Source organism: Platalea leucorodia, assembly GCF_965183815.1.
Source record: "Platalea leucorodia genome assembly, contig: HAP1_HAP1_SCAFFOLD_306, whole genome shotgun sequence".
Classification (NCBI taxonomy): Eukaryota; Metazoa; Chordata; class Aves; order Pelecaniformes; family Threskiornithidae; genus Platalea; species Platalea leucorodia.
This window is the reverse complement of record NW_028121268.1, coordinates 4,673-26,564: the sequence shown is the minus strand read 5'-3', so window position 1 is coordinate 26,564 and position 21,892 is coordinate 4,673. Positions and strand designations below refer to the sequence as shown.

Genomic DNA, 21,892 nt, shown 5'->3' with positions numbered 1-21,892 from the left:
TGTTTGAAAGCAAAAACACTCTGCCCAGCCACGCTACAGGGCGTGGACCATCCCTCAACAGTGAAAACACCCCTTGAGTGGATTCCTTGGAGGAGTCAGGGGCTGCTACCTGTGAAATTCAGCACTCTCCAGGGAAGACCAAAACATTCTGCAGCTACCTGGGAGGAGTCCCAGGGAGCTACCGGGCTTGCACCTGCCTCCAACATGGACAAAATGCTTCGGGTAGCTACCGTGCAGGAGTCTGGGGCTGCTGCCTGGGACTTCAGCTTTCCCCAGAGCAGGCCAAGACAATCCTGAACGTGCCTGGGAGAATTCCCGCACAGCTACTGAGCACCAACCTTCCCCCAACATACACAATGCTCTTTGCGTAGCTACCTTCAAAGAGCCTGGGGCTGCTGCTGGGAATTCACCTGTCTCCAGACGAAGCCAAAACACTGGACATTGGAGATGCCTGGAAGGAGTCTCGGGGACCTTCTGGGAATAAACCTGCCTCACACATGAAGAAAACTCTTCAGGTAACTACCTAGGACGAGGCTGCGGCTGTTACCAAGGACTTCAGCTGTCTCCAGGCAAAGTCCAAACACTCCAAAGCTGCCTGGGAGGAGTCTCAGAGAGCTACAGGGCATGGAACTGCCTCCAATAGAGGCAAAACTCTTTGTGTAGCTTCCGTGGGGGAGTCTGGGGCTGCTACCTTCAAAATTTCACCATCTCCAGGGGAGGCCAAAACATTGCAGAGCTGCTTGGGAGTCCCTGGGAAGCTACCGGGCATGGACCTGCCTTCAAGTTCAAGAAAACTCCTCAACTAACAACCTTGTAGCGTCTGGGTCTGCTACCTGCAAAATTCAGCTGTCCCCAGGGAGGCCAACACAGTCCTAGAGATGACTGGGAGAATTCCCAGGGAGCTACCAGGCATGGACCTGCCCCCAACATGAACAAAACCTTTCAGGTAACTATACAGGCGTCATATGTGTCTTCTATCCAGGACTTCAGCTGGCTCCAGGGAAAGGCAAAACACTCCCATGCTGCCTTGGAGGACTCCCAGAGGTCTACCGAGCATGGACCTGCCTCCAGCATACACAAAACACCTTGGGTAGCTACCTTGGAAAAGTCTGGCATGGCTACCTGCTCAATTCAGCTGTCTCCAGGGGAGGCCAAAACATTCTGGAGATTCCTCTGAGAATTCCTGAGGAGCTATCGGGCATGGCCTGCCTCCAAGACAAAGAAAACTCTGCAACTATCTAACCAGGAAAGTTGTGGTGCAGCTACCTGGGACTTTAGCTGTCTGTAAAGAAAATGAAAAAACTCCATTAGATGTACGGGAAAAGTCCTGAAGCAAAAACAGGAACAGACCTGTCCCCAGCATGCACAATGCTCTTTGGGTAGCTACCTTAGAAGATTCTGGGGTGGCTACCTGGGAATTCACTTGTCTCCAGAGGAAACCAAAAGACTCTGGGAAATCCCTGCGAGGAGTTCCAGAGTGCCTCCGACATGCACCAAACTCTTCAGGTATCTCCCCTGGAGGAGGCTGGGGCTGCTACCCAGGACTTCAGCTCCCTCCGCAGCAGGACAAAACACTGGGGCAGATGCCTGGGAGGAGTCCTGGAGAGCTCCAGGGCGTGGACCTGCTTCCCATTCCTATCAGCAATCAATGGCAGAGCATCAATCAATAGGATGGCAGCAGTCAGTAAAAGCAGCAAGCAGTCGTATAGCAACAACCAGTCCTTTAGGAATAAGCAATAGAACAGCAACAACCAGGTTACTACAAAGTTGTCACTAGGGAGGGAACTTATCCTCCAAACATCAGCAGATATACTGATGATGGATTACTTATATGGAGATATGTGCATAAAGTGAATTAGACAGATTCCAGAAAAGGCCAAAGCATCATCCCAGAGGGGAGGACAAACCGATCCCAGAGAGGACCCAGCCATCCCAGAGGTGGGCGGATAAACCTAACCGACTCCAAAAGGGGGAACAATAATGTGATAGACAGAGTCTCACTTCCGAGATGATCTGGAGGTGCCTGGATTCTCGGTCCCCAGCTGTGCTGCAAAGCGGCCAGCTGCACGTTTCAGGGATGCTTCTGATCGCCAGGCTCACAGCTCCCGGGCTCGCAGGAACGTTCTTCTGCTCGGGCATTTCCTCTTCTAAGCAGTCACCTTTATGGCTGCTCACACCTGCCCGCTCCTGCCCTATCAGCTCCTCAGGCACCAGTGACCTCACAAGCACCTGCTCAAGCCAGGGGCCTGCTCCTGCCCTATCAGCTCTTCAGACACCAGTGACATCACAAGCACCTCCACAGCAGAAGCGTCCTCACTGCCAACACCCTGCATTGGCAACAATTCGGGCACAGGGGATGATGGGTCAGGTCATTTGTTTTAGTGTTCTCATAAAACCTGGGGCATGTGTTTTATCTATTCCTCAACTCTTTTTCTCTTTTCTTCACATTCCTCCCCAAAAAGAGAAGAAAAAGCCAATGAGTAACAGCATCCAGACATTTTGAATGCTCTGCTAATACATGAGGTTTCCAACAAGCGTGCCAGGGGAATAGGCGCAGCCAGCTGGAAGCTGCAAGGCACACACCGGCAGTGTGCAACGAGGCATGGCCAGTGCCCATCAGCACCCTTGTTCTGACAGACGGCCATGGCTGAAGACAAGGCTGCTCGGTCAGGACGCTGACCCTCCGCTGCACCCACGCCCAGCCCTGACCAAAACGGGACAGAGAGAGATGCACAGTGACTGTCCAGAAATGGTGTTTGGCTCAGGGGGCGTGCAGGGCAACGGGGACCCAGGCGAACTGATAACCCGTCCCCAGGGTCACCTTTTTCTCCTTTTCCCCTTCCAGGGGATGCTGCTCAAGCCCCAGGCACCTGCAGCCATTCGCTGTACACAGCTCCCCTGGTGCTGGGTATCTGACGCACGGTTAATAAAACAACGTGCCCCCAGAGATGTTGTCTGTTCCCCTTGAGCTGGGGGGAAGATGCGTGTGTGGGCGAGGAAAATCTGCTTTTAATTTTTATGCCTGAGCAAAAACACTCCAAGGTTTGGACCAGAGGACGGCACTGAAATCAAAAGGGTAAGCGACCAAGAAGGCTCCAACCGCACATTTCCACCTGACTGCCTTGAACAAAACAGACTTGGGACCCTGATTGTTCACTTCAGCCTGGAATAGTCCCATTCCTCGTCCGAAAGCTACTGTGCACCTGGCTCAGGCCAGACACAACCCACACAGAGAGCAATCGGAGCTCAACCCTGCACTTGCCTTGGCATGGTATCCTTGGAAAATTTCTTTGCTGGGCTGTTTGAAAACCTGTAGCTGCAAGAGACATCCCGGACGGGTTGACGGGAACTTCCCGGCTGTGGTAAAACCATCCGCCCTCTGTACCCCCATTTCCCAAGAGCCGGCAGCACAGCTTGGCTGGGGGAAAGGCAGGTATCGGACCTCAGGGCCGAGAGAGGGGCACAGGCATCTGCCAAGGGAGCTGCATCCAGCCAGGAACATTCCCCGCTTGCTTCTCTGACAACAAAGCCCCGCTGTGTGCTCCCACCAGGAGGGAGAAACAACTTCCAACATTGCCCTCATTTCCCAGGGATTCCCAGGGCCACCAAGAGCTACCTCTCTGTGGCACTGCACAGTTCAGCTACTGGTGGTGTGCAGGGTCATCAAGAATGGAAACACCACAACCCATCAGCCTAGGAGTCAGACGGGCATCGAGGGACACAATACAGACGCACGCGTCTTTTCAGAAAGACTTGCAGATCCAGAGCAAACCCATGGCAGTTCCCCTCCTGTCCCCTTCCCTCCTTTCCTCCCCTCCCTAAAAAATGAGGCTTTGGGCGCTAAAGGAAGGATTTGGACCATAATAATGGGGGGTTAGACACTCAACATGTGGCTTAGACCCCAAAAAATGACGGGCTGTATCTTAAAAATGCCTCTTTGGAGCCTGAAAATGAGGCTTTGGAAACGAAAAATGTGTCTTTGGACTCTAAAAAGGAGACTTGTCAAACTAAAACTGAGCTTCTGCACTATAGAAATGAGGCTTTCTGCCCTAAAAATGAGGCTGTCTGCCCTAAAAATGAGGCTTTAGGTGCTCAAAATTAAACTGTGAGCCCTGAAGAAAGGCTATGGGTAAGGAAAGAGAGGTTTGGACCCTAACAAGGAGGATTTTGGCCCTCAAAATGAGGCTTTGGGAACCATAAGGGGCTCAAAGCATTAGAGTAAATGGGGCTACATCAGGCTGCTGGACAGTCACGAGTGCGGTTCCCCAGAGCTCAATTTTAGGGCCAGTGCTCTTTAATGCTTTTATGAATGATCCGGACACAGCAGTCAAATGTACATGAAGTCAATTTGCTGACGATCCTAAAGTAGGAGGAGCTGTGGTCTCCCTCGAGGCTAGAGAGGCCTTCCAGAGAGATCTAGATAGACTCGAGAGCTGGGCAATCACCAACCATGGGAAGTTTATCAAGAGCAAGTGCTGGATTCTCCCCTAGGACGGGGTAATCCTGGTTATACATACAAACGGGGGGACGAGAGGCTGGCGAGCAGCCCTGCGGAAAGAGATCTGGGGGTCTGGGTTGATGGAAAGTTGAACAGGAGTCAACAGTGTGCCGTGGCGGCCAGAGGGGCCAACCGTGTCCTGGGGTGCATCAAGCACAGCACCGCTAGCCGGTCGAGGGAGGCGACTGTCCCACTCTACACTGCCCTGGTGCGGCCCCACCTCCAGTGCTGGGTGCAGTTTTGGGCGCCTCAGTATCAGAAGGACATCAAACTAGGAGTGTGTCCAGAGGAGGGCAACCAAGATGGTGAAGGGTCTCGGGGGCAAGACTTACGAGGAGCGGCTGAGGTCGCTTGGTGTGTTCAGCTTGGAGAAGAGAAGGCTGAGGGGTGACCTCATTGCAGTCTACAGCTTCCTCAGGGCAGGCAGCGGATGGGGAGGTGCTGATCTCCTCTCTCTGGTGACCAGCGACAGGACACGAGGCAACGGAATGAAGCTGCGTCAGGGGAAGTTCAGATTGGACATTAGGAAAAGGTTCTTCACTGAGAGGGTGCTCGGTCCCTGCAACAGGCTCCCCAGGGAAGTGCTCACAGCACCAAGCCTGTCAGAGTTCAAGGAGCATCTGGACGACGCCCTTAGTCATATGGTTCAGTGTTAGGTAGTCCAGGGAGGAGCAAGGAGTTGGACTCGATGATCCTCAGGGCTCCCTTCCAACTGACATATTCTGTGGTGCTGTGATTCTAAGGCAGCGGCCTGCTCCTGGTCTGAAACCTCCGCAAGCCCCTGTGGAAGCCACCTGCATGCTCCTGCCCTAATGCCTAGAGAAACACCCCAAAACTCACACCCTAGGTCTGACGGCGTTGTCCAAATGTTTCTTGAATATTGTCAGCCTTGGCGACGTGACTGCCTCCAGGGTCAGCCTGTCCCAGTGCTCCACCCCCCTCTGGGTGAAGAACCTTTTCCTAACATCCAACCTAAACCTCCCCTGGATATCTTCCTGCCGTTCCCTCGCGTTCTGTCATTGGTCGTCAGGGAGAAGAGATCAGCGCCTGCCCCTCCTCTTCCCCTTGTGAGGAAGCTGTAGACCGCGATGAGGTCTCCCCTCAAATCACAAGCATCTGCTCAAGCCAGGGGCCTGTTCACAACTTATCACGTACTCTGGTGCCTATGACCTCACTAGCAGCTGCACAAGCCAGGGGCCTGCTCCTGCCCTATCAGCTCCTCAGCCACCAGTGACATCACAAGCACCTGCACAGCAGAAGCGTCCTCACTGCAAACGCCTCGACTTTTCCCCCTCCATCTCCATCTCTGTCTCCCATCTCCCCCTGCTCTCCCCTCTCCCAGGCACCTTCCTCACCCACTCCACCACCTCCCACTGCCTCTGGCTGCCTCTGGGTTCGGGTGGCAGATGTTACCTCGCAAGCATTGTCCCAGACGGGTCACCTGCATCTCCTTCTCATCTCCTTCTGCTCTCATCATGACTGCACCCGTTGTTTGATGCGCTTTTGGACATCATGGGCCCTTTCGTCCTGCCTCCCTTGTGCTGCTAAATGCTGTTCCTGTCCCTGGGAAGAGTGCAAAAGAAACCCTCAGCACCCGCAATGTTCCAGCCAAAGCTGTGAACAGGCACGCTTACAGCCCTGGGCAGGTTTTTATCCATTGGCCTGGTGCGGCTCGGGGAAGAGGTGGGAGCGCTGCCGGTGGGCGAACAGCCCTTCGCCAGCAGCGCACGGGGAATCCCAGCGACTGCCAGCTGCGGGAGGTGCCCAGGCCGTGGCAGCTGTGTGGCCTCGAGGAGACACGTACCTGTGTGGCCCTGTGTCACAAAGGGGCAGTGATGCGGCACCCACCCAGTGCTTGTGAGCTCACCTGGCCAGGCCTTGGGATCCTGAAAAGTGGGCCAGCAAAAGCCAGTTGGGCTGAGCTGGCCTTCGGGATAACTTGGCTCCTCCCTTTGCTACTTGCTTGCCTACTTTTTTCCGACCATTTATCGTTTACTGCCCACTTCTTCTCAACTTCCATTCTCTTTCAAAGGTAATTATGATTTGACTTTCAGGACAGATCATAGAGTAGGTAAATAGGGGATAAAAGTATAGGCTGCTCTATACCTTCTGAGCCATAGGCTGACCTGTTACACCTTTACAGGCTGGCCAGGGCTACAGCTAGAGTTCCTATTTGCTAACTCTTATTTCTTTACCATATCCTAGCATAGGTTAAGTAGCAGGGGGGCAGTGTAGTCTGAGGCATTGAGCTCAGCCTAGAATGACAAGAAGCCCACCCTGAATGGTGCAGTAGGAAGGGAGACAGAAAAGGAGCACAGCAAAGGCAGCCGTTAAAGTAGCGGCTGAAAGCCGGTCCCACCTGCGTACAAGGAGGGAAAGTGCGGGCTGGAGAGCCAGAGGGCTCTGCTGCTAACGCTAGCAGCAGGTAAGCAGCAGGTCCTCTTCGGAGAAGGTGACACGCAATGCAGCCTTGCAAAAGGGCCTTGGCAATTGCTGTCAACTGGAGTCCGCTGACAGGGACAGCAGGGCCATCAGCCTGCAGCTCTGCAGCAGTTACAAGCACCACTGAAAGACTTTTGATGGCGGATGCTGTTCTGTGGGTTACATTTGGGGTTCTTTGAACCATTTTGTTGAGCTACAATTATTTCTTTGTGATCAGGTGACGGGATTGGCGCTGATCTTCTCTTTCTCAAGCGTGTCCTGACATCCTTTGTCACCCAAAGCTTTCCCCTCTGTTCCTGAGAGAAGCCATGGCCACAATGGGGAACGACTCCGGTGAGTAACGCCTTCACCAGCAGGCTTGGACTTTGTGAATCCCCAAAGGCAACGGACGTGGCTGGTGCCCCATCCCTGAATGCTGATGTGCTGACATACGCGTCTGATTGCCTAGAGGGAATTCGGGGTGTTTCCTGGTAGCAGCCAGACTCACCCAGGTGTTTGCGATTAGACACAGGAAAAATGCGTGTTGTCACTCCTCTGCCACTATGTACAAGACTTGGAAAGATGACATTGCTCCTAGAAAGATCTGACATCAGTAGAGTTACCTTCTGGGCTAGGGACTTGCTTCTTTTCATCAAGTAACAATCAGGAAAAGGGAAGACTTGACCTGATAAGCCAGCTCAAGAGTCTAGAGGGAAAGGAAGGCAGCCCCAGGCACAGAAATCAGAGTGTGGGTTTGTTGGACTTTCAGCAAAGTAAGCAGGGGAGCAGACTCTTTTCCAAAACTGTTTCTTAACCAGGAAATGCCAATGGCAGTGTTAGGCTTCCCCCGACGTTTCTCTGTTGGAGGTCAGAGCTGGTTTACCTGGGTGCTCCTCTACAGGAGTCGACTTTCAAAATAGGCTCTCATACAACAGCATCGTCTCATCTCTTTTCAAACGTCATCTCCCTGCAGTCCTTGCCAAGGGAATGGCTCTGCCACAACGCATCCCCTTTCCCCTGGAGAAGATTTGCATGGACTGGCAGCAAAGACAGAGAGCTGGAGCAGGACTCCACAACCTGGGCAATACCTGCTACCTCAACTCCGTCCTGCAGTGCCTGACGTACACACCCCCTCTGGCCAACCACCTGCTCTCGCGTGAGCACAGCCGGTCCTGTGAGTACTTTCATGAACATCTCCCTGTACATCTGGTGGGCACTTCCCAAGGATTCCCAGCATCTGGAATTTGATTGAGGAGAAAAGCAGCCCTTCTTTGTCAGCCCCCTGAGTGGCGTTCTTTGAACACTCAAGCCTAGAAGGCTCTTGCCCTATCTAGGTGTGTTCATCTTCAGAAAGGCACCACTTTCAGGCCCCGGGTCTCGGTCCCTGTTCCTGCCAGTTCAACTCTCTTTGCTTATTGCACAGAAAACTTCTGTCACTTAAGCATCCCCCTGAAGAAAGCTTTCTATGCGCTAAAATGGCCCGGGCTTGTTGGGTCATTGGCACCTTCGGAGAAGGGGACTGGAGACTGTTATCTTCTAATTTCAAGATCTCCATTAAGGTTCCCATTGCTACGGATATTTTGCTAACCCGAGAAGCTTCCCTCCCTCTCTCCCTCCCTCTTCAGGTCGCCAGCAAGGCTTCTGCATGATGTGCATAATGGAAGCGCACGTCAACGGGGTCCTGCCTTCTTCAGCCAGGGCCATCCAGCCTAGGGCTGTCCTCAGTGTCCTCACACGTAAGGCATTTCAGCTGCTTTTACATGCTTTCTTCCCTTCTTGTAGGAGACAGCTACTAACTTCTTCTTTCTTAGGAATAGGAGAACATTTGCAGCTTGGCAGGCAGGAAGACGCCCACGAGTTCTTACGCTACACTGTCGATGCCATGCAGAGAGCTTGTCCGAGTGGAAGCAGCGAGTAAGCACAAGCAAATTACCTCTTCCATGCTCCTGAGCCCTTTGGACTCCTGGGTGTACTCCCATCAAGGAAACCCGATGCCCAGGGTTTTCAGACAAAGCAAAACTCTTGGAGGAGATAACTCTCTGCCTTACCATTTCTTTCCAGCTTGGACATGTCTTCTCAAGCAACTACCATCGTCCATCAAATATTTGGGGGCTTTCTGAGATCGAGAGGTACTTTTTACAAATATTACTGGCCTTAGATGTGTCTGTGGCTCTTTCTCTGGTTGTGGTAAACAGCTTCTAGTACGCAGCAGTTGTGTCCAGTGTCTCCAAAGCAGTACGTGTTGGGCATTGAAATGGGCACAGTTAGCCTCCTTCCCAACCTGAGAAGCTTTTCTCTTTGCCTTCCAGTAACGTGCTTGAGCTGCAAAGCCGTTTCCGACACCTACGAGGCATTCCTTGATATTGCTTTGGATATCCAGGTAAGATGTTTGGAAATTGTGGTGCAAAAGGTTTCAAGGCCCCTGCAGGGGGCCGAGGTTATCTCCAGTTAACTCCCTTGACTTAAAACTGTGGGCTTTTGCCACGCCAGAGCTTGGTGGTGGATGGGAAGGGAACTGGGCTTCTGGGCTCCTTCTCTGGAAGCCCTCTAAATGGTCTGCCTGTGCTGGGTGCTGGCTGTCAGCTGGGCAAAGAGTAAGGGTGGTATCTGCAGCCAGGATGGCACTGTCATGCCACCCTGCTTTGGACGCCCTCAATACGCGTCTGATTGCTGGACGGATGGGGTCGATTGCTTTTGCTACTTTTGACCACGCGTACCACAGGCAACTCTGGTACCGCCCAGGGGTAGCTGCTTATTGGGATAACGCCGGTCCCACACGGGCAGCTATTTCTTGGGATTCTGAGTTTCCAGGAGCTTAGTGCTCTCCTTTCTTTCTCATCCAGGCAGCCTCAACTCTCACTGCAGCTCTGGAAGACTTTGTCAAACCTGAGCAGCTGGATGGCGAAAATGGCTATAAATGTAGCAAGTAAGATTATTACTAATGACACCTTCCTAGCAGATACTGGGTTAGGGTATTGCATGTCTGGGAGCACCAGTTATGTTCTGACTTAATTGAGAAACCCACTCATGAGACAGCTTGGGGTTTTTTCCTTTTTTTTTCTTCCCCGTACGACTAATCCACCCGAATCATCTGGAACTTGGAAAATAATGCATTCATTTCTAAGATGGGTAATTTTTTCTATCCTGCCTGAATATTTGGAAAGCTTTCATGAGAATTTTATTGCTGGCATCATCTGCCCTGGAGGTGGTCAACCTTCCTAGCTAGGAAGTTGCCCACTGAACTACCCCTCGGGCCAGAAGGGAAAAGACAGGCCCCATGTGCAGTGGGGAGCCAAAGCAAGGAGGAGCTCTGGGCAGGGATTTGGCACCAGCAGCTTCCTCAAGAAGCCAAACACCCGTTTAATTGCCAAGGCTTTTTGGATGCTTGCGTCTCTGTGCAGGAGACCTCAGTCCTTGGAGCGGCAGCAGCCCCTGCCGGCTCTCTGAACAGTGTCATGCCTAGGTCTGGTCTTGTAAAGACTGCAGACTGCTGCTCTCCAAAGTGAGCCACCCCAGACCGAAGCTACCTTCGGTGAGAGCGTGTGGGCTTCAGGGGTCTGAAATGCAAACCTGTGTGCACGATAGCTGGGCAAAACAAGCCTTAATTCAGCCCTACAGGGGTGGGGGGCAGAGTGGGGAGAAGACAGGTTGCAACAGTTGGGTCTGTGCTTGTTTCAAGGTGTGAACAGCTGGCCACTGCATCCAAGAGGCTTACCATACATCGCTCCTCCAACGTCCTGACAGTCTGCTTGAAGAGATTTGATGCTTTCTCTGGCAGAAAGATTAGCAAGGTATGTACACAAGGGCACTGCAACTTTGTCTGCTTGGAAGGAGACCTTTCCCGAAGGAGAACCCTTTTTTGGAAGTTGTTCATGTCTGCACACCACGGCTATCGAGTGCGGCCCTCTAAGAAAAATCAAGGCAATAGCTATGCCTTGCTCTTTCCCTTGTGGGAAGAGGAAAGTGCCAGTGTGAAGAGAAGCCCTTTCCTGTGCTCGTCAAGAGCTGCTTTGGCCAACAACAGTTTTCTGCCACTGCAATGATGAAATGGCAACACCTGGTTTTGATGAACTGCGAAGATCTGTTTCTATGCCTCTAGCCTGGGTTTGCTGGCAAGGTTTTCTCAGGCTGCTTCCTGAAGACTCTCAGGATAATTTGGGGGTCGTCTTGGTCTCTCTTCAGGTTGTGCAGTATCCGGAATCTTTGGACCTTGCCGCGTACATGTCTCAAGACCCTGGAGAACCACTCCTCTATTCCTTGTATGCCGTCCTGGTACATGAAGGCTCCGGCTGCCAGGCAGGACACTATTACTGCTTCGTGAAGGTAGGAGACAACTCTGTGATTTGCACTGGTGTATGGTGTCCGTGTCCTTCAGTGGTGTTCTGCCTGTGGTTTTGCTTTAAAACCCCTGCAGTTCATCTAAAGATAGCGCTGCCTTTCTTTGCAGGCCAGCGATGGACACTGGTACAAGATGAACGATGCCTCTGTGGATCGTTGTGACATCAAGACGGTTCTCTGCCAGCGTGCATATTTACTCTTCTATGCCAGGTAATAACAAGTGTGCGACAGTGCTCAGAATACACTCCTTCTCCTGTCACTGATCTGGGCGGTGGTGTTCTCCTCCGGTGGGTTTTGCTTTCTGGCCTAGGAGAGAATTCCTGTTTGTCCAGTTGAGTTCTGTCTCTTCTGCAGTTCACCACCTCCTGCCTTCTCCCTCCTTGTCTGGCACTAAACTGTAGCGCTTGTGTAACTTCCTAGCTGTCTGCTCCCTGAGACTGGCTAGCTGCAAAAAGAGGCCAATTGGAGGTCCGAGAGGGTTTAAGATGAGTTACTGCTCTGAGAGGGACAGACATGGCTGGAAGACCACGATCTCATTTCCAGCTTCTAGCGCTGCGTCAGTCTTCTGCCTGTCCTATCAAGTGCTGCCAGAAAGTGACAGGATGAGACTGAAGCCATGAGGAGGCTGCAAGAACAACCCTAGACTAAGATCACTGTTGTTTCTCCAGGCACCACAATTTGACCCCTGGAGCAGGCGCTGAATGCCAAGAGACAAAGGGCATTTCCATGACAAAGCTGGATCAAGTGCTGAAGAGGGCATTTTCTGGAGGCACCCTGGCACTGAGAAATCAAGAAGGCGGAGAAAACAGGCCCAGGATCCAAGGGAAGAGACAAACACGGGACTCTGCAGGAACTCCCCATCAGCGCTGCAGCAGGAAGAGAGCACACTCTGACACCGAGGAGGAGGAGGAGAAGCTGAACAGAAGCCAACCAGACTGCCCGCCTCCGAAGCGGAGGCGCATTGCCCTCGCGGAAACGCAGAAGCGCCCTCACTGTCAGCTGCCGCATGGCAGTGGGAACCTGTGCAGCTCTTCCCAACGGGAGAGGAACAGCCCTGATAACGGAAGAAGCTCAGGAGGGGAAGGTGTGCACGGCTCGAGCGGCCACAGAGCAGACTCGCATCCTGGGTCGGTAGGTGAGCGGCAGCTGGGCACATCCTCACTTCAACAACGTCTGCTCCCACCAGTGCCAGTTCACCCAGAGTCTGCAGGCCCTTGCCAGGCAAATGAAGAACAACCATGCAGGAAGAGGAAACAGTCCTGTGAAGGGGGGGGTGAAAGTGCGCCCGAAAGAAAGCGGCAAAAGACAGAAGCGAGCATCCTGGTGATCCAGAATTGATAAAGAAATGCAAGAAAGTGAAGAAGAAAAAGAAATCCAAAGAGAACTCTGGAGAGGAGGACTCAAAAGTAAGCAACATTTGCAGCATCACCAGCAAATGTTGCCTCACGCTTTGCCAGGTGTTTCAGGCACGTGGCTTATGGAAAGAAGCGTTCAGGACTTGTGACGGAGCTTGCCACCACAACCTGCAATTTACCATCAAAGGCCGCAGACAAACATTATCAAAAGAATGCTAACCATCAAACTTGACATTTACAAGCAAAACAATAAAATTGCCATCATAACCAAAGCCAGTCCAAAGTGGTGCTTCTCATTTCTGTAGAGAGTTTGACCATGCAAGAAAGAACAGAAGAGTTCGGGGTTTTTTTGTAATTTTTCAACTCAAGACTTCTGTTATGAAAGCACCCTTGTGATCCAGAAGGGTGGAAGCTTTCTACAGCTGCTGAGCATATGAAATTAGCAGGTAGAGATCTCGGGGGAAAAAATTGCCTGGGAACAGAGCATCTCCAGTGCTGCTCCATCAGAGGCTCAGGTTGCCTGTGTGCGATTCACGTTGTCTTCTCCCAAGTGCAGCATCCCGTGCAAGAGAGACAAGGAAACCAAGGCATTACAAGCATTGCCACTGATGGTCCCCATCAACAGGGTCATCTTGTTGAGAAGCTGGTTTCCTGGCAAACTTGGCCAGTGGACTTTGAGTAAAAAAGACCACACTTCCCCTTGAAGATGCTTCTGCGGTGTCCCACAAGAACTGCAGTACATACGCCTTCTGGCCCATTTCTGAGCCTGTCACAAGGCGTCCTAGATAGGAAATCAGTTTCTGAGGCAAAACCGAGGCAGAAACACGTAGGCACTTCTCCTCACAGAAAGTATAAAACACTCAGTTCCCAAGCCTACCGCGAGACTCACTGCAAAAGGAGAGAAGGTGCTTCTCCATCGGCATCCTCTTTTATCTCCAGAAGCCAGCGCTTGGGACTACTGTGCCCTCTAGTCACTGAATCCAGCGAGAGAGGCGTCGGGAATGGGGACATGAGCAGGAACAGGGTCGAGGTGAGCAGCCAAGCGCAGGGATCTTTCTTGGCAGCAGTCCTGCTCTGGTGACCTGTGTAAAAGTCAGTTCTTTGCCAGCCTAGGAGAGAGGCAAGGAGACTTCAGCAGAGAATTACCAAGGGGATTGATTCTCTTTATTTAGCCATGCATATTGCACCTGCATAAAACAGTTCTCCATGCCTGCCCTAGCATCTTCTCAGGCACGTAGCACATCAAAAACCATCTTCACAAATCACAGACAGACTCCTGCCCTATCAGCTACTCAGCCACCAGTAACATCACAAGCACCTGAAAAAGCAACGGGCCAGTTCCTGCCACGAATGACATCACCGACACCTAAGCAGGCCATGCGTCTTTTCCTATCTATCTGCTACTCAGCCGCAAGTGGTATCACCAGCATCTGCACAAGTCAATGAAAAACTCCTGCCCTGTCAGTTCCTCAGCAGCAGGTGACACCACAAGTACCTGCAGCAGAAGCCAGCTTCCTGCTCCTTCCCCATCAGCTGCTCAGCCACCAGGGTCTTCACAAGGACCTGCACAGCAGGAGCATCCTCAGTTTCCACATGCCATCTTTTTCACCTCCATCTCTAGCTTGTCTCCTGTCTCTCTGGCCTCTTTTCTCTGCCAGGCACTTTTCTCCGTCACTCCAGGACCTCCCAATGCCTTTTACTGTTATTCTGCTTCTGGGGCAGATGTTACCTTGAAAGCCACGGGACCTGCACCTGTTTCTCTTCTCCCTCTGCTTTGGGCTCTGGCTCTTTGATGCATTTTTTCACCTCATGGGCCCTTGTGCCCTGGCTCCCTCCTGCTGTTAAATCCTGATCCTGCAAGAGAAGTGGCCATCAGTCGGTGTCCCCTCTCTGCCATCTTACCTGCATCTCTCTGACCTGGACAGCTGCTGGGAGCTGTCACCATCAGCCCCGGCTCTGCTTGAAGGCTTCTCCTGGCACAGGCGCAGCTCTGGCTGTGCTTGGTGTGGGCCATGCTTCCGGAGGGAGAACAGCAACCCTCACAGTTACTCCTGGGCAATGTCCTGCTGGGAAGAGCTCATTTGAAGGCAGCTCTCCCAGGCTGGCAGCAAGGCAGCTTGGCAGCAAGCCCCAAGGCTGGTCCAGGGGTGCTCCCTGTCCCCCAGCTCAACCACAGCTCCCACATCTGGCTCTCTTGTTACCAAAAGGGATTTGCTTGCATTTTCTTTTTCTTCCAGTTCATGTGCAGGTACTGTGAAAAAAGGCAGGCAGCAGAAGTACGTGCTAGCTAAAATCCCTTTTTACCGGTAGCAATAAAGGTGCTCTCAGCTTGGAGCATGAGAAGGACGCTGTGTTACAACTCTTCGGTCCTTATATGCAGTCTTAAGACTATTCATGTACTCCTTTTTACAATTTGCTCAACCTATTGGCTTTGGCCACGATATCGTCTGCTACCATTCACTTTTGAGTTTTTGTACAGGCGAACCCTCTGTGCAAGTGCGCTTAAGGCATATTTATGAGCTGAGTTTACACAATTTTGTTGCAACTTTGCTTGTTTTCAGCCGGTTTGGTCTGGTTTCTTCTAGCAGCAAACCCACTTGCATAGGAGAGTTCAAGATCAGTCAAGTTCTCTTGTGCACGTCTTGGAAGCCATCTTCACATTGCAGCTTTTTCTTACGGAGCACTTTCCAGCAGGATTTTGGAAAGCCCTTTCCCAGCTGGGAGCTCCAGGTCAAGGGCACAGGGCAGAAACAGCCCCCAGCCCCAAGGGCCCCAGCCCCCAAGTGGCCTCTGACCCCAAACTACTAAAGCTTCCAAACAGGCTCTTCCCTCTAACTGCATTATCTTCAGTTTGGAGAAAAGAAACTGTATGCTTCCAGATTCAGTCGTCTGACTAAGACTGTTAGAGGGTGGTTGGGGCTTCAGCTGCAGAGCAAAAGAATTTCCATTACAGAATCTCAGCCATTGCCTCCACGATCATCTTGTCAGTGACCCACAAACACTGTGTTGTAAAAGCCAATGGCTAATAAAAAGGATCCTCTCCTCCTCCCAAATCTGTGTTTATCTATCTCCTACCCTCAGACTACCACAGTAATTATCATACTATTATTCTCTAATTACCACCGACCTGAAAACCCTCCAAAGCATGGATGAGAACCATCACTAACCACGCACCCACCTCTTAGTCCTCTTGCAGCGAGGCCTCTCTGACCGAGCACTTCTGCATGGATATCTCTGTCTGACAGGAGATGGTCGGCCTGAAAAAACAATGAAAGTCTTATGTTCTCTTGGCTCTAGTGAAAGCAAAGAATTTATGATGCTGATAAAAACAAGTTCCAAGAGAAAGCAGGATCGTGGAAGGGGAGGAAAACGTGATCCGTCTCACCCACTTTTAATCTCAGAGGAAGTTTCAAGGGTGCTTTTTTTTGGAATCCCTACACAACACAAGTGAAGAAGCCCACACCTGCTTTTTAAGGAGAACTGAAAAACACAAGAGTAAGACTATCAAGTCTCTGTAATTGCTCTTCTTTCCAGGATACATGGCTCATTTTTTACATATCCCAGTGGAGAGCTTTCACTTAAAATCACTAAGTTCTGATATGGAAAAGCAAAGTGTCCTCTGTAAATTTCTGAAAAGAACAGTAGACTGTTCATATGAAGTGTAAATGCCATGTTTCCACACTCAAAGGTTATAATGCTTTTGAGTATCTTTGCCGTCTTCATCTTCTTTGCCAAGACTTTCCTCCGATAACACTATAGCTACCGTACCTCAACATAACATGGAACTGTTCCAATACTCTTGCAGATTCTGTGAAATCCAAAATGCCCTACATGGATGCCTGCAGGTTTTGCTATTACCATCGTGCTTAAGACACAGTTGATCCTACCAAACCTACAACCTGCAAAACCTGAAGACTACTTTATGCAAGACAAATTCCAGAATTTACAATCAGCACGGAGGAGCATACGTATCAACCTTGTTCTGTCCTTGCCAAAACTGCTGGGCGACCTGTCATCAGCCTCGGTGGCTGACAGCAGGCAAGACTCTCCCATCTGCCTTAGCTCGGGTGCAGCTCCTGGGAAAACAGCTATTTCAGAAGGGCAGGTCTTGTTATTTTGGGAAAGTGCTTCAAGGAAATGCTTTTAATACTCCGGAATGGTAAGACTAAGCATGGTAATCTCACTCCAAGTCCTAGCTCTGCCACAGATTACAGGAGCAATAACGGGCAAGTCACCGGTTTGAACTTCCCCACTGAGAAAACACTGTCAAATGCATACAGTTTATGCTACCACCTTCGGTAGTTCTTTTCATGGAAGATGGTAAAAATGCAAAAGAACAGAGTATCATTATCTAGCAGGTTCTCATAATCATACCCCCTCTCATTAATAGCTGGACACCAGGAAAGGAGTGTACATGCTCTGTTGACCTACCTGCTCACTAAAACCAAATAAATTTTATTTCTTCAAAAGCACGACCTTTCTTTTTTCTCTTTTTTCCTTTTTTTTTTTTTTTTTTTTTTTTTTTCCACGAAAGGACTGGCACTGCTTTCTGAATTCAAGATGAGTTACATGGAGTCTACAGACAGCTCATGACGGATCTGAACTCCCAAGTCAAGGTCACAACCAAGATGGATCATGGCGTTGATCAACTGCATACAGGCCACCTGAAAAAAAACCACAGACACACATCAAAGAGAAAACTTGTGAGCATGGACTGGAAGTCAGTGGTTTGGGACTTCTAAGAAGAAGTAAAAGTCTCCAGCACCTGCTCACAGCTGCAATGAGAGAAGATCAGCAGCCACCTCACAAGCCAGGACAGGGGTGCGCGTGTGCAGACCAATTACAAAATGAAGAGAAGAGCCAGAGGCAGAAGAGAGACTCCACAGAGAGGCCAGAAACGGTCAAAAGCTCAAGAGCAGCAAAGGGCAGGACTTCTACCACCACGTACACGCCTTCAGGTTGAGGCAGGACACAGAGGGTACACAGAGCTTCACTGCATCTGTCATCAGGAGAGAGACTTTGATATCAACAGCTCTTGCCAGGAGCAGCACCCCCTATTTTGTACCCAGAAGTGTTTGATTCCAAACTAAGGAGAAAAGAAACTTGGAATCAATGTCCGAGACTAAGCCAGCTCTAAAGGAGACTGAGATGGGAATGCCTTGTGATTGACCATGCTCTGAGGAATAACCATGAGAAAACACTTGTTCCAAAACTTTGTCCAAACACCTATGTTGCCCTTGCTTCTGACAGGGGACAGAGGAGTGACAAGAAAGGGAGTGATGCACCTCAAACCATGCTGCCAGCAAGAGAAAGGCTTGCAGGTAAACTGAAGAAGCCACAAGGAACGTGTGGACTCGGGAGGAAACGGAGACGCCCCGAGCACCTTCAAACCCTTACGGCAAGCAAAGCATCGCTCTGTCTAAAAGACCCATTCTTCTCTTCCTGCCGTTTACATTTAACAATAGGAGGTATTTAAATCCCATATGGAAAGGATTACCGTACTCTTCTCCCTGGAAGAGGGCTAGCACTTCATTGTGCATTCCAAGAAATCCATCTTATGTTCTGCTTCCAAGAAGCTGTGATTTGGGCCAGTTTATGGCTTCGGGTAAAAAGACTAAAGCCAAGGAACTTCCCTAAAAGCTTTACCTTGAACTAGCACAGCTACAAGTCCTTAGATGTCACAGATGCCCAAATCACTCAAACCATCTTTTTTTTAAACCACAGGCTAACTTTGATAATAATGGCAGATGTGTAACCATTCCTCTGTCAAGAGAAGAAGCTGGCACTTGTCCTTTTCCTGGTATTCTTGCAAGGAGTTTCTGTGTAACAGAAAGGTCTTCCTCGAGTATTATGAGCATCTTGAATTAGAAAGGAAGTCCTACGCTTTTGTGAATGCCTTCTCTTTGCTTTGTAGGAAGACATGTTGCTGCACTACGCCTGTCTGTCTCAACATTGGCTCTGCATTTCAGAAACCGAACCTGGAAAATCCTTAACTAATGATGCACTGAACCCCAAATCCCACCCTGGGGAGAAAATAAAAAAGAAAAAGAAAAAAAAAAGCATATACTTCTGGAAAAGTCAAAGTGAAATCACCTGCCTACCTGCGATGATATCCAGCATGAGCAGCTACTGAAAGCACCCAAAAGCTGTGACCCATAACATCAGAGCTGCATTTAAAGACAAAGCCCCAGACAAACCCCCACCTCTAGCCAATAACTCAAACCCCTCTCCAACTCCAAGTCCCTGGCAGCCAGGCCTTATTCTCCTTCATGAACTGGTAGTATTAGTCACCTTTGCTGGAAGCAGCAAGCCCCCTGAACGAGATATACAGGGCATTTGGAAAATCGGCTCTGCCAGATCTCCAGCACATGGCCCTGCAGGGGATCCTGGGACAAAGACATTAACTAGAGAGCTGCTTGCATCGCCTTTTCTCATCCTTTAGGCACTAGGAACCAGAAGCAGTCCCCAGATTGCTCCGCTGGACCTGGCCGTTGATGCAGATGCTGGGGCCAGCGCTAGCTGTTTGTGTCAAGTTTAGAAAGGATGTGTTCAACGGCATTGCCAGCATGCTGGGACAGCTGGCATGTGCCAGAACTCCCCACTGCCCTTCTGCCATGTTACCTATATTCCTGTGAGTCAAGGGCACGCTCACAGCGTACCAATGACTGAACTGGGATGTATTTTTACTTAACAGGCAGCTCGGTCCCACTACCCCAACCTCAGTAGGCCAGAGGCTTTATTTCACTTTTGGAACAAAGCTACTGCGTATTTACAGGACGTGCTGACACAGCAGTAACAGCTCAGAGTTTTGATAGACAGACAGCCTGCATGCCAGCACAGCAGGAGGAGGGCTCCAGATGATCCGCCTCTTCTCATAGAAACAACAGCTGACGTAGTTCAGACCCCAAATGCTCGCCCGCGAGCACTGCCCAGGCAGCCGCTCCCCACCTCTCTGCAGGAAGCTGGATCTACTGTTCTGCAGACTGGGCCTGTCTTAAGAGCTGTGGGCTGATCATTTCCTACTCCGGGTGCAATACAGCAAATGAAGGCAAGGCAGAGGACGCTCTTGGAGCAGCATCCACTCACACACAGAACACTAAGAGCAGGATTCATCTACACAGAGGTTCTGTCTACAATATGGCTGTCAACACCAAGTCCCTTTGCCTTGGACTTCCCGTACAGTCCGTGCAATCAGGGGGTTCAAGGCTGGCTTGACACGTCCTAGAGGAAAGCCTTTTATTAGGTAAGATCAGTCACGCCCTAAACCACGACAAACAAACTTCCATAGACTACAGTGGGAGCCCAGACCCCTCATGCAGGTGCAGACACCTATTCACAGCTGCGATGGTTTCTACCATGAACATCAGCAAGGAAGCCCGTGCCTGACACTGTACTTGATTGATAGAGAACAGCAGGAGACTGTGCTCCTAAGGGTATGTGTTCTCTCGCTGATGCTGAGCAGAAAGCTGACGCGTTATGCGCTCTCACAGGATGCAGGAGACAGATCACAACCCACATGACAGCAATAACGAATGCCTACCTGGCATTCCTAAGAGGAGGGCATCATCCCGGTGTCTGCAGAGGAAGGCGAACACTTGTGCCAGCAGGTATATTTAGACCCTGGAGCACAGAGGAGTCCCACGGAAACCTGCAGGCTGAATTAGCAAGACAAAGGCAGTTACTGACTGTATCAGGGGAAGCCACACAATAGGTTAAGCTCTTTTTCCAGCAAGACGTCCTGCAATTTTTGACTAGGTACTGCTCCAGTCACCTCTTGGGTTCTTGCTGGATGAAATGGGCAGCGTGGTAAGGACAGAATTGGAAGGACATCACTTGAATAAACTTTAAATCGATCAAATTTGTATTTGTCATTGCTAGTAAAACAGGGACAAGAGCCTAGAAGACAGCATGCAAGGTCATGAGAGGACCCAGCTATTTGTTTGGTAAAATACAGCCCTGAGGGACTAATACTCAAGAACTCATCTGGACCTAACAGATGAATGACATCCTTTCTCAGTCAGCTCAGAAGAGAATCACATCCCAATCCTGAGAGGCTGAAAGAAGAAGATGTACTCTATGCCAATCTGCCAAGGCTGACAGAGGATTTACCAAAGCCATGGAGAATGGCACGTGGGGCTGAGAGCAGGAGCACCCTTCTCTGTCGAGAGCTTAGAGTTGCATGTCCGTGGCCACGCATACCAGGCGCCACAAGTGCCCTTGTCAGCGTTGGCCCAGAACAGCGCTATAACTCATAGACAGCAAGGACATGGAGCCTGCCAGCGGGGGCTGCTGTGGCTGACAGAGCCAGCGTGGGCCGTGCTGCATCCGCGTTTCACTGCGCTTTGTGCAGGAAGGTTGACGCTGCGTGGGTACGCTTGGCTTATTTGGCTTGCACATCACTGCTTGCCCGCTGCTGCTGGGTGTTAATTCCTTTCTGTGCTCACAGCTGGAGGAGCAACGGATGTCCTGCAGGAGGCCAAGGTCCGCCTCATTGACGTCAACCTCTGTAACAGCAGCTGGTGGTACAGAGGGGCCATCCACAGCTACAACTTGTGTGCTGGCTATCCGCAGGGTGGCATCGACACCTGCCAGGTAGGGGCGTGCTACAAGTCAACCCCTGGAGGCACAGGCAGCCCTGACACAACCGCCCAAACGCACCCCAGCACGGGCTTTGTCTGGCAAGTCACCCTGCCACCGCTGGGTCCCCACCACTGTTGGGGCTCACCTCCCCTTCCCCAAAAGCCCATCTAGTGCTCTTGGCAGCCCAGAGCTCCAGATCCCAACCCTGGAACCTCCGTCTTCCACCCATCCAGGATCACTGTGCAGAGATGAGAGAGCCCTGCCTTACAGGCCCACAGCCCCCTCCCAGACAAGGTGCTGGAGGCTCCAGCACCTGAGCAGAGCCGTTCTGTGCAGTGAACACAGCTCTGGCAGGTGCTGTGAGAGAGAAGGAGCCAGCCATAGTGCCGACAGTGGCCACCCAACAACACCTTAACGCTCTCTCCTCCGCTGCAGGGTGACAGCGGTGGTCCTCTTGTGTGCAAAGAGAACAACGCCGACTACTTCTGGCTTGTTGGAGTGACCAGCTGGGGGAAAGGCTGTGCGAGAGCAAAACAGCCCGGGGTCTACACCTCCACTCAGCACTTCTACGACTGGATCCTGGTACAGATGGGACTGCACCCAGCACTAAGGACTATGCCAACATCATGGGCATTTTCTCACCGCCTCAACCCCCGTTCAGAGGCCAAGGCCAATAACAACACAATCGGGCAGGTTTAGG

General features: G+C 51.1%; 1 protein-coding gene across 1 annotated transcript in view; it reads right to left on the bottom strand.

The window, feature by feature from the left end:
* The window catches only part of LOC309604023 (acrosin-like), a gene marked incomplete at both ends in the record, with an annotated part of 74,708 nt that extends 57,090 nt beyond the window's left edge, over positions 1 to 17,618 (bottom strand). Inside the window, 2 exons of the mRNA XM_082338902.1 lie at positions 17,182 to 17,276; positions 17,595 to 17,618. Coding sequence (XP_082195028.1) covers positions 17,182 to 17,276; positions 17,595 to 17,618 — 119 coding nt within the window. The remainder of the gene's footprint in view (positions 1 to 17,181; positions 17,277 to 17,594) is intronic.
* Between the last annotated feature and the right edge of the window lie 4,274 nt (positions 17,619 to 21,892).